At 37.9% G+C, this 12,622-nt stretch overlaps 1 protein-coding gene across 1 annotated transcript in view; it reads left to right on the forward strand.

Moving 5' to 3' along the window:
• LOC150108100 (guanine nucleotide-binding protein G(o) subunit alpha-like) overlaps positions 1-12,622 on the forward strand; it is a 103,327-nt gene that overhangs the window by 12,528 nt on the left and 78,177 nt on the right. The window contains exon 2 of the mRNA XM_090416239.1: positions 2,430-2,521. Coding sequence (XP_090272365.1) covers positions 2,430-2,521 — 92 coding nt within the window. The remainder of the gene's footprint in view (positions 1-2,429; positions 2,522-12,622) is intronic.

Here is a 12,622-nt window from a genome sequence, read left to right on the forward strand (position 1 = left end):
CCTCCAATTCCTTGATATAAGTACATGGTCTATTTGATTCTTTGTCTTTCTATCTAGATAGAAAGACAAAGAGACTCCCTCCTATTACAAGCTGATTGAACATACAAAAGTCTATAAATAACTCTCCATTTTCATTTATTTCTCCTTCTGCATATTTTCCCATAACAGTTTCTTTATTAGTATTATAATTTCCAACCTTAGCATTAAAGTCTCCAATTATAAGTTGTATATCTTTTTTATTTGTTGTTTCTATACTTCTCTGTAGCATGTTAAAAAAAATATCCTTTTCTTTCTGGATTGCATCATTTGTTGGTGTGTATATATAGCAGTTATTGTGATGTTCTGCTTTTCGGCTGTAAATCTAGCGTTTAGTATTCTTTCGGATATTGAATTCCACTTCATTAGTGCACCATGAGATTTCTTTGTCATCATTAGTGCAACTTTGTGTGGTCATTCGTATTTTGGTTCCCAGAGTAGATTAAGTAGTGACCAGAGTTTAATTTGATTTTTCCAGTTCCTATCTATCTCGTTTCACTTAATCCCATTATTTCTAGTCTGTATTTTTCTAGAACTCTCGAGACTTGGTATGTCTTCCCAGTTTCGAACATCGTTCCAACATCCCAGTCTAAGCTTGTCTTTTGGTAAGGTGTCTGTCACTTTTTTCCGCACCTCTGCTTTCCTAGAAGAGCTTTCACAGAGGTAGTTCATGTTCTATTTTCTTCATTCGGTATCACATTTTGGAAGGTTTCAGTTTGCATAGCAAAGATTTTTTTCTGAGACTGGGTTGCTAGCCCTGCACTCAACCCATTTATCTGGGCTTGGGACCGGCATATCAAGTTTTCACTAAGCATGGCTGGGTTATCACTTGTGTACAGGTTGAATAAAGCCAAGGTGAGGACATATCCTTGTGGCAATCCATCCTGTAGGATACATGTTCTACTTTTTTGTGAATTCATATGAACTTTTATTTTCCTATTGGAGAGCATTTGTTCTAGTAATTTTAGTGTTTTTTGGCAGTTAATTATTTTAGCTGCTTTATACAGTAAACCTTTCTTCCATACAGTGTCATAAGTTGATGTTAGATCTTTGAAGGCAGTACCTGTTTTTAAATCCTTTTGGTATCCAGTTTCTATATGGGGTGTGAGAGCTAGGATGGTTGCAGCAACTTCTGCCATCCCATTCACGGGATAAGATGGATTCTATTTTTGGAAAAATTCTAGAGCAGATAATTCTTTCAAAAAGTATAAGAAGTGCAGAGTAATGCTATAGGACAGTAGTTATTATGGTTATAAGCTTACTTATTGGGTTTTGGCAGGGCTATTATCTTTGATTCATGCCAATGTTTTGGGAGCTGTTCATCACTTATAATTGTGAAGAAGAAATTAGATAGCCAGGTTTTGTTCTTTGGCCAAGGTGAGTAAGAAAGTCTGGAAGGATGCTGTCAATGCCAGGAGCTTTGCTGCATCAATTTCATCTATAATTACTGGATTGAAGTTTGCTGTAGATGTAGGACCTGATAAGAAAACTTTTTTATAAAGATGATGGGTCTCTTTTTTTGGTGTCTGTGAGAATTTTTGGTTTAGCTTTTTGTGCTACGAATTTTGCAATACTGTTAGAGTTTACTTTTCCTTTAGTCCTGTTTGGATTGTTGGTGTTTCCCAGCTGATGGTGCAGTGACCAAGCCTTGTGACTTGATCTGATAAAGTTGAAGTTGTTTCATTTCTTCATGCTGGTGAGCTCTTCTGCAATCATCCAAGGACCTTAAGAAGGCAGAAGCGGTATCTGGCTGGTTCTGTTGTTCGTACTCTGCCAAAATACTACTACTTTCAGTTGACCAGCATGATGTTTACATTTTTCTGAATCCTCTCAGGATATGTTTCTTGCCAGATACTGTAAGAAGTTTAGTAAATTTTTCATAGTTATCAACTGTAAGTGGGATTTAGTTGATGTTTTTTTCATGAATTCAGTAAATTTTGGGCAGTTTGCTTTCCTTAGATTCCATTGGGGTATTGGGAAGCTATTTATCTTGGAAATTATGAGTCCTACACTAATTAGGCAGTGTCTACGCTGTCTCTGGGAAAAAGGAGGCAGTACTTGATAGCTTGAGGTGAGAGAGGTTCCTTCCATATCAGTGGTGGTAAACAGAGATCAGGGGTTGTCTTTGATCTCCAGATTTAAAGGTTCTGGGTTGCTTGCTGTCATCCAGTCTGTCAGTTGCAAGCCTGGGTTGTCATCATTAATTAAAGTGTTCCTTATTCATAATATAAATTGGGTTGTTTTGAGTATTTTTCTGAGATGTTTTGTCACCAGTAAGTGACAAATTGCTTTGTACTGATTATATGTTTCTAATAAAAAACAGTTATGTTTCTTCTTTGTTGTTATTGTTTATTTTTCTATTTTATAAGTAAGTTGTTTTATTTTAATTTTAGGAGCAGGAGAAAGTGGGAAGAGTACTCTAGTAAAGCAGATGAAAATAATTCATAATGATGGATTTACAGAGGATGAGCTGAAAAGTTTCAAAGTATGTGTAACCTTCAGTAAGAATATTTTAGCTTTGTTTACTCTCATATATTTAAATGTTAAACATGTACTAAAAGTACAAAGCAGTGGTGTCCATTGAAGTGCTTGCATATGAAAATTTAATTGTGTGATAATGCTTTCTTTTTTTTGTTTAAAAGCCTACCATTAATTATCTGGAAAATATAATATTACATTGTTATATAAACAAAGTGGATATTAGATCCAACATTATTTCAAAGCCAAATGTAGAAACTCTGAAAGTTTTATAAGTTGACCAGAGAGAATACATGTTGCCTTAGTGTGGACTACTTAAAATACATAGGCGCTGCCCAAGCGCCTATATATATTCTCCTTTTATTAGTCCATTTTGATAAGGTTTCACTGGCCTGACAGCGGTTTTGAACTGGTTGGTTCTCTTCAGAAACCTTAAGAGAGCAAAAATTCTTGTTCAGTACTCAGGAACTTGAAATGTTAGAGGAATGTATTTTTTTGTAAGCGAACTCTTTGTTTGTGCTTAAAATTAATTACTAAAATAAAGAGCCAAAAGGCTTCAGTTCGGCGATGCAAAATTATATATGCAAAGTGGATATTAGAGCTAACATTATTTCAAAGCCGAACGTAGAAACTATGAAAGTTTCGTAAGTTGACCAGAGGGATTACATTCCTTGGCATTCATGAGTTGCCTTAGTGTGGACTACTCAGAAGAGGACTTTTCCAAACAGTAATAGAAGGTAAAGTTCCTGGAAAAAGAGGAAGGGGTAGATCATCAATGAGATGGATGGATGGCGTGTGTGGAGTGACTGATCTTCAGAGAGTTAGTCTCCAAAAAAAGCATACTACAGGACTACATGGCGAGGCCTGGTGTGGTACATTATCGATCATCAGAGTGAGCATCTGTTCGCTGGATGCCCAGCAAACAGATGGATGGACATTCCTTTGTTTAATTTTTATCTGTTTTATTGTGTCTTCTTTTTTTTTTTTTTTTTTTTTTTTCACTTAGAATAATTACACTTAGTGTTTTATAGTATGTTACTTCTGATTTTTGTATTTTTATTGTATTTGGTATATTTCCTGATATGTGTTGAGATATCGCAAATATTACAGCAGTACCATAAAATGGTTCCAAAAATGCGTTAGAACAATAGAGTAGCAACAAAAACAAACGCTGATCTGACAGTATTGTAGGTAGAAAAAAAAGCTTTGCTTACTAAACAGATACATGTCAGTATTGATACAAATGAGGATATTGAAAATGAATTAACTTTTAAAATCTCATAGCTAAAATAAGTTATTTAGATAGATGCATGGGAATTTGAAAAGTCAAGGAACACAGCAATTACAAGAAAGATAAGGAGCAAAATGAAAGATAACAAAGTGCTGAAAAATGTAAGATATTATTGAGTAATGATAATGAGGTAAGTAAAATAGAATATAAAATGAAGGGTATAATATAATATGGTGATAGACATAAAACGTAACATTGATGACAGACCATGTTACTACTCAGAGTTTAGACAAAAAATCAAAAATATGATTACAAATTGAAAACCAGAAAAAAAAAAGTAAAAGAGGTGATAGTTCTTGTTACAAATAATTTAACTAGAGATCATTGGAGATGACAGTTATTTGGGGGGAGATTGAGGGAATGAAAAGGAGAGGAAGACTTCAAAAGAGTTGGATGGACAACATAAAGGAACTTATTAACTTGAACTTATAATTGCTGAAAGAAATGACAAAAGGATAAGTGGGATGGAGAGAGCCTTTGTTCACAAGATCACCAAGAGTTGAAAACAACTTGATGGCACATAATAACAACAACTTGTTAAGGTTAGGAGAATGCTTCATAGCCATTGCTGACTCTAAAAATAATCTTTCTGACCTTTAACAACTTTTATAGCATATAGCCATCTAAAGCATGGTCTGCCAGTCCTTGACATAATAATGGAATCACATGTATTTCTTACATTTTCCAAGGTAAATGTTAATAGATCTTCCTACCCATCCATAGTAGGATAAGTCACAGGCACAGGGAACTTCGTATACTCCATGTTGGAGTGCATGACGTACCCTGTGAGAGGATGGAGTTTGTTCTTAGGAGAGCAGATCTAAGTTGCTAATTTGACATGTGGTGTGAACATTATATTTTTAGTACTTTGGCTGTTTTTTCAGATATAACTTGGATATGTGGAATAGGAATAGTGGTGTTTTGTTGTGTGTTTGGGGAGTGGGGGGGGGAGAGTAGGAGGGCCATGAAGTATTTTATCTGTTTTGTGGCCATTGGTCAAGAAAGTATGACAAAGACAGTTGAGTTCTGTGGAAAAATTGCATCATTAGAACAAATAGCCCTGACTGTTTGTGTGTTTTTAGAATTCCATACTGTTGGGCTTGATGATGATGTTATTGTTTATGTGGATATATCTTGTGTATATCGGCTTTCTATAAATAGAAAAAGATGATGAACTATCTAAATGGCAAGTGACTAATGTGTCAAGAAAAGTCAGTTATTTGATTCTTTTTTGAGGTGAATTTTGTGGTGTGGTAACTGTTAAGGTTACCACATGCGAAGAATCCCCGGGCTCAACATGGTGTGCTCAGTAAAACTAGGAACCTGGAATGTCAGAACCTTGTATGAAGCAGATAAGCTAAGAAATGCTATCCAAGAAATGAAAAGACTTGAAATTGGAATTTTAGGAATGAGTGAAGTTAGGTGGCCAGGATCAGGCAAAACTCAAGTCAATGATATGACAATGTATCACTCTGGAAGTTGTGAAAACAACCATCAAAACGGAGTTGGAATAATAATAAACAAAGATCTCAATAAGTCACTGTTGAGCTTCATCCCTTACTCAGATAGGACGATGTTATTAAAACTGAAAGGACAACCACTAGATGTTAATCTTATACAAGTCTATGCCCCTACTGCTGACAAGAGTGATACCGAGATTGAAGAATTTTATGATCAATTAAAAGAACTAATGAAAAACACAAAAAAGCGTGATATTAACATAGTCATGGGTGATTTCAATGCTAAAGTTGGGAAAGGTAGAAGTGGAGATGTAGTTGGCGAACATGGACTGGGCACAAGAAATGAGAGAGGTGACCATCTTTTTCAATTCTGCCAGGAAGAGGAGCTAATAATCACAAACACATGGTTTAAGCTACCACCTCGAAGATTGTATACTTGGCAATCACCACAGGATAATAATGGGAATATAGTCAGAAACCAAATTGATCACTTACTAATTAATCAACGATTTCGAAGTTCTATAAAGAGTACAAAAACCTATCCTAGTGCAGATATTGCTTCTGATCATAACCTACTGGTGGCAGAGTTACAACTTAGACTGAAAGCTATACTTAAGAAACAACAACAAAAAAGGTTTGATTTGGGAAAATTAAAAAACAGAGATAAGAAGCAAATTGAGTCAAGATCTGAATCAAGAGCTAGCACTTATCAAGAACGATGACATCATGAGGGTTGATGAATCGTGGGACAAATTGAAATCTGTCTTCATAGAGAAATGTACCAATACCTTATGTCCTAATAGAGCGGTAAAAAAGAAAGATTGGATGACTGATGAAATTTTTTCTCTCATGGATCAACGCAGATCATATAAAAATCATAATCGTAAGACGAGGTGGCCGAGTGGTTAAGGCAACTGCTAATCCATTGGGGTATCCCCGCGTGGGTTCGAATCCCATCATCATTGAAGTTGTTAATTTTTTTGGGATTGCGCTTGGTGTCGCACAGATTAGATCGGTGGCTTGTCGAGAGCTCCTGAAAAGATTAGTATTATTTTGTGTTAACATTAGATATTTTACTAGAATTTTAAGTAGTATTGTTTGCTTTTTGTTTCTTGGTGTGTCTGTGCAATTTTTGCGTGTTTTCTGTTATTTTAATTATTATTTTTAAGAAAAGATAGCGTACACATGGCACCGATAAAGAAAAAAATGGCGGCCAGGTCGCCATGTTTGTTTAAGAGTTTTGATGTAAACGAATTTATGCAATGTGCTGTCTGTGAGATGTATGCTTTGCGAAGAGCGGTAGGAGTCTGGTTGGAAAGTGATAGTGGAGTTAATATGTGTAGAAAGTGTAAAGAGAATGAGGACTTCAAGCGTGTTTCGTGTATCGAGACTGATATCGTTAACGGTAGTCAGAATGTAGAAAATGGCGGTGTACTAGAGAATTGCGTGGTAGTGCCAGATAGGTGTGAGAGCGCCGCTGAAAGTGTAAATGAAGGTAGAAACACAGAAAGAATGGATGATTTGATCGATAATGAAAATGGTGAGATAAATGCGAGTAGCGAAATTGCCCGTTTGAATGGCGCGATACACAGAGCCAAAAGACAACTGGAGCGTATGGAAAAATGTGTGTTGAACGTACCGACAAATAACCGGCAGAAGTCTGTGACGGCAAATAATAGAATGTTCGTAAACGTCAATAAAATGAAGGAGCGAGTGCTGTATGGGGATTTGCTATTAAGAGGCGTAATAATTGAGAGTTTAACGAAGTCGTACCAGCCGGGTGCGAACATAAAGGACGTCAGCGAATCTATTCGACTGCAAAAACAGAGGGTGAAAGAGATGATAATCGTGGTAGGAACGAATGATTTGAAAGAGGACAAAATGGAAATGATAGAGGATGTGAGGGAGTTGTTTGAGGTAGCAAGAGAGAAGAGTGAGAGAGTTAGGATTGTGAGTATCTTACCGCGGTATGACAGCGAAGTGTTTAGAAGGAGGGCCATAATTGCCAATGACTTTATGCGTGGGTTATGCATGGAGAGGTGTGTGGAATTTGTGGATGTGTGGAATGAGTTCGATGGGCGAAAGGACTTATATAAGATGGATGGGTTACATTTGAATGGAGTTGGTGTACAGAGACTTGAAAGAGTGTTGTTGAATGAAGTGGAAGTGGATGTACAGACTCAGGGAAACTAGATTTATTAAGAGGGGGGGAGTAGATATGCAGACTTTGGGGGGGCAGTTAAGTGTATGAATGAGTATATGATGCCCGGGCGAGTACGACGGACAACAAATCAGAATGGGATAGTTAGTATAAGGCATCAAAGTAAGGATGGGACAAATGGGCTTCTGCGATTCATGTACACTAATGCCAGGAGTATTAGGAACAAGAAGGAAGAGTTTTTGGCCATGGTTGGCACTTCCAGGCCACAGGCTGTCGGTATTAGTGAAACATGGCTGACAGAAGATGATAAAGCTAGTGGGATTGAATGCGATGGGTATAGCATGTTCAGGAGTGACAGGGTGAATAAAAAGGGGGGAGGAGTGTTATTGATGATAGCTGATGAGCTTCAGCCAAGGAGTATAGAAGTTGAACTGCAGGATGGGGAAAAAAGCACATTTGAGGCTGTTTGGTGTGAGATAGAATCTAGCAGAACAAAATATACAATTGGGTGCTGCTATAGACTGGGTGATGGAGTGGATGGTGGGGATAGTATGCATAAGCAAATAGAAGAAATGAGTGGAAGGAGGGTAATTATTATGGGTGATTTCAATTATGGTAACATTGACTGGAAAGAGGAGAGGACACATGGGAGGAAGGAATTGGATTTTATGCAGTTATTAAGGGACAACTATCTACGGCAACATGCATTGGAAAATACCAGGAGGCAGAGAGTGCTGGACCTAGTAATTGCAACTGAGAATGTAGCTGTAACGAACATGACCATGTTGCCACCAATTGGTGAGAGTGACCATAAGGTCATGACTTGGGAGGTGGCTAAAGGAGTCGAATTTACAATTAAGACAGGGTACATATGGAATTACCGGGCTGGTAAGTATGACAAGCTTAGGTGTGTGCTTGGCTCAATGCCATGGCATGTAAAACTGCAAGGGCTGGATGTTGATAGTGCATGGGAGGTGGTTAAGAACTGTTTGCAGGAGGCAGTGGTTGACTGTATACCAAGAGTCCGAATAATAAATCAGGTAGGGGTTAAATGGATGAATAACACTATTAAGCTTGAGCTGCAAAAAAAGAAACAATTGTGGAGGGAATTTAAGGAGAAGGGTGACCATCAGGTGCAGGAACAGTATAAAGCTCAGGCCAGGATGGTAACAAGGGTGGTAAGAAAAGCAAAAGCAGATTACAAAAGGAAATTGGCCATGCAGGCTAAAGAGAATCCCAAACAGTTTTTTCAATATGTTGCAAGTAAAAGGAAAAATGCTCATGGTAGAATGATCTTAAAAAATGCTGAGGGTAGGGAGGTAACCGAATCAGTCGATGTTGTGGAATTACTGAGCGAGCACTTTGCAAGAGTATATCATCCAGGTGGTGACTTTGCAGAAATGGAAGAACCAACAGCTTATACTGGAATTGTGATGAATGAAGTAGAGGTAATTAGTCTATTACAGAACCTCAATGTCAATACATCTGTGGGATTGGATGGTATACCAGCTCGTGTCGTACGTGAAGCGGCCAAAGAATTGTCAGTGCCCTTGACCATTTTGTTTAATTTGAGCCTCAGGACTGGGTCAGTCCCAAGGGGGTGGAAAGAGGGGAAAATAGTTCCACTGCACAAAGGTGGTTCCAAGGCTGCTGTTGAAAATTACCGGCCAATCAGCATAACAGGAATCATTATCAAGGTCTTAGAGAAAATAGTCAAGAGGAAAATACAAGATTGGATAGAAGAAAATGGGATACTGTATCGGGGACAGCATGGTTTTGTGAAGGCTAGGTCATGCCTCAGTAACTTGCTCACGTATTATAACACAGTGACGGCTGAACTGGATAAGGGTAATGGGTTTACAGTGATTCTACTGGACCTTGCTAAGGCCTTTGACAGGATACCACATGGAATTCTAATAAGTAAATTGCAGCATACGGGAATGGACATAGGGTTGGTGAGATGGATAGGAGGGTGGTTGACGGAGAGATATCAGAGAGTGGTTTACTCAGGAGTAGAGTCCACAAGACGACCTGTGACTAGTGGTGTGCCACAAGGATCTGTTCTTGGACCACTGCTGTTTAATTTGTTCATAAATGATATAGGAAAGGATCTGAGAGGAACAGTTCATTTGTTTGCGGATGATGCGAAGTTGGGTAGGGCAATAGTGAATGCAGATGATGTCAAAATTTTGCAGGATGATTTGGATAGATTGGAGGTCTGGGCTAGGGAGAATGGATGTCAATTTAATGTGGCAAAATGTAAGGTTATGCATTTTGGGGTGAAAAGATTGGAGGCAGTTTACTGCATTGGTGGAACCGTGCTCCAGGAAATTGATGAGGCACGAGATTTAGGAGTGTTGGTGGATAAGGAATTGAAAAGGGGACACATTGCAAAAGTGGCCAAATCAGCTCATCAAATCACTTGGTTGCTGAAGAATACGTTGACAAGCAGGTTATTGTTCCTCTGTATCGAGCCTTGATAAGACTCCATCTCGATTACTGTGCTCAGATTTGGTCACCTAGGTTTCTTCTTGATGGGGAGGAGGTGGAGAGGATCCAGAGGCGAGTGACCAAGATGATAGCAGGTCTGTGGAATGAACCATATGAGAACAGGTTGAGGATTTGTGGGTTTCAAAAATTGGTTGATAGGCAGAGGAGGAGAGATATGATTGAGACATTCAAATTACTGAAGGGTTTCTATAAAATTAATTCAGAAGATATTTTTGAGAACAGGGCTGGTTGTGGGAGGACTAGGGGACATCCATGGAAACTGGGCAAAAGTGTGGTTAGTAAAGGTGTTAGAGCTGGGTTCTTTACTTTTAGAGTAGTGAATGAGTGGAATGCGCTCCCTGAGTCTGTGGTGGATGCTGTGACAGTGAATGAGTTTATGGCGAGGTGTGATAGATACTGTATGAATGTCGAATAGTTGTGATGAATATGATTTGGGGCCTCCCTCGATGAGTCTAATGACTCCCTGGAGTTGCCCGTAATAATAATAATAATAATCCAACAAAATATACAGAGGTTCAGAAAATTATTAAACACAAGATCAAAAAAGCAAAAGAAATCTGGATGAATGAAAAATGTAAAGAAATAGAAATTCTACAGGAGAAACATGACAATTTTAATCTACACAAAAAGATGAAAGAGACCTCAGGTATATATAAGAAAAAACAATTCTGTATCCTTCAAAACAAAAAGGGAGAAATTATATCCAAAAAGGATGACAAAATACAAGAATGGGTGAAATATATAGAAGAACTCTTTACTGATAACAGACAGAACCCAGGAAATACTTATGAACATATGGAGGATCCATCATCATCATCATCATCAAATTCCTGCCATGTACCCTCAAGGGGTGTACAGGATGTGACAGTACTGCATGAAAAAATTACATCATTACTAACTTCCTATCTACAATTTTCCTCCAAATCAGTCTGTTACTTGTCAAGACTCCAACATTATCAGATCTTATATTTCTATCGTCTAAGGCACTTTGTACCATATCAATCCACCTATACCTTGGTCTTCCTCTGGGTCGTTTTCCTGCCAACCTGGCAGAGAACACTTGTTTTGCTAATCTTTCCTCTCCCATTCTATTTAAGTGACCATACCATCTGAGATTAGCTCTGCTAACGCATTCCTGGATGCTGACAATGTTAAGTTCTTTCCTAATATCCTCATTTTTAATATGATATTGCCATTGATGCCATCTGTTCACGCCTCTAATCTTTCTCAGGACTCTCATATCTGCGGTCTCTAGTCTTTGGTCAAGTGTTTTACTTCTGACCCAGCTCTCAGATCCATAAGTTAAAATTGGTTTGAACACAGTCTTGTATACAGCTAATTTAGTGTTCCGGCTAATTTCTTTCTTATTCCATATGAATTTATTCAATTGACTTCCCACCATACCAGCTTTGCTGATTCTGTTGTCTATTTCTATATTTAGTTTACCATCTTCAGTAAAAATTGTGCCTAAGTAGCTGAAATGTTTTACTTGTTCCACAGGTTCTCCATTCACAACACAGTTGACATTTTCAATGATTCTGCCTATTTTCATTGTCTTTGTCTTTTTATTGCTGACCTTCATACCATATCTATTACAACAGCTATTCAATTTAGTCAGAGAATCTTGCAGACTTGTAGCGGATTTATTTAGAAGTATAACATCATCCGCATAAAGCAAAGAGCTGACATTAACATCTCCAATTTTGATATCAGGTTTAATACCACATTCCTTCATAATGTGATCCATATAGATAATGAATAACAGAGGGGATAATGTACATCCTTGTCTCACACCAGATTTAACATTAAACCATCTTCCTGTACTTCCTTCAATTCTAACTGCTGACTCACAACTCAAATAAAGACTAAGTATTGCTTGATATAATGCCCCATTGACACCATATAACTGCAGCGTATTGAATAGCTTCTCTCTTGGCACCTTGTCATATGCCTTTTCCAAATCGACAAAACTTAAATACAGATCTTTGTTATATTCCCATGCTTTCTCGAATATTTGTCGTAAAGTGAAGATCTGATCCTGACAGCCTCTATTTGGCCTGAATCCAGCTTGTTCTTCACCAAGCTTTTCTTCCACAATTCTTCTCAACCGTTTCTCAAGTATACTTGCATAGATCTTGCCAGGAACACTCAGTAGGGAAATACCTCTGTAATTCTCACATTCAGTTTTATTTCCCTTTTTATATATGGGTACTATGAGAGCTCTACTCGAATCATCGGGAATTCGTCCATCTGTCCAGGCTTTCTGAACTATGCAGTGCAGCCACTGTAAGACTCTTATACCACCATACTTCAGCATTTCTGGTCGAATATCATCTACTCCTGCTGCCTTTCCACATTTCAAGCCTTTGATGGCTTTTTCTACTTCAAGTATGGATATGTATTCCTGACTGCATGCCTGGTCAGTGTTTTTTATCACTGTGCTGTCATCACTGCTTGTTTCATTTAGCAGTTTTTCAAAGTAATTACTCCATACTTCAAGGATATCTTTTTCTCCTGTTTTCATTTCACCTTTATCATCTCTAATTCCTTTTACAGCACTCTTTCCTCCATTCCTAAGCTTCTTCAACAACCTCCAGAATATTTTGCCACCTTCTTGATATTTATTTTCTATATTCTTGCCAAAGTCCTCCCATGACTTTTGCTTAGCTAGTTTTACACACTGTT

The sequence above is a fragment of the Typopeltis vanoorti genome, chromosome 3, assembly GCF_054136105.1.
Source record: "Typopeltis vanoorti isolate ZY-2024b chromosome 3, IOZ_Tvanoo_1.0, whole genome shotgun sequence".
Taxonomy (NCBI): domain Eukaryota; kingdom Metazoa; phylum Arthropoda; class Arachnida; order Uropygi; family Thelyphonidae; genus Typopeltis; species Typopeltis vanoorti.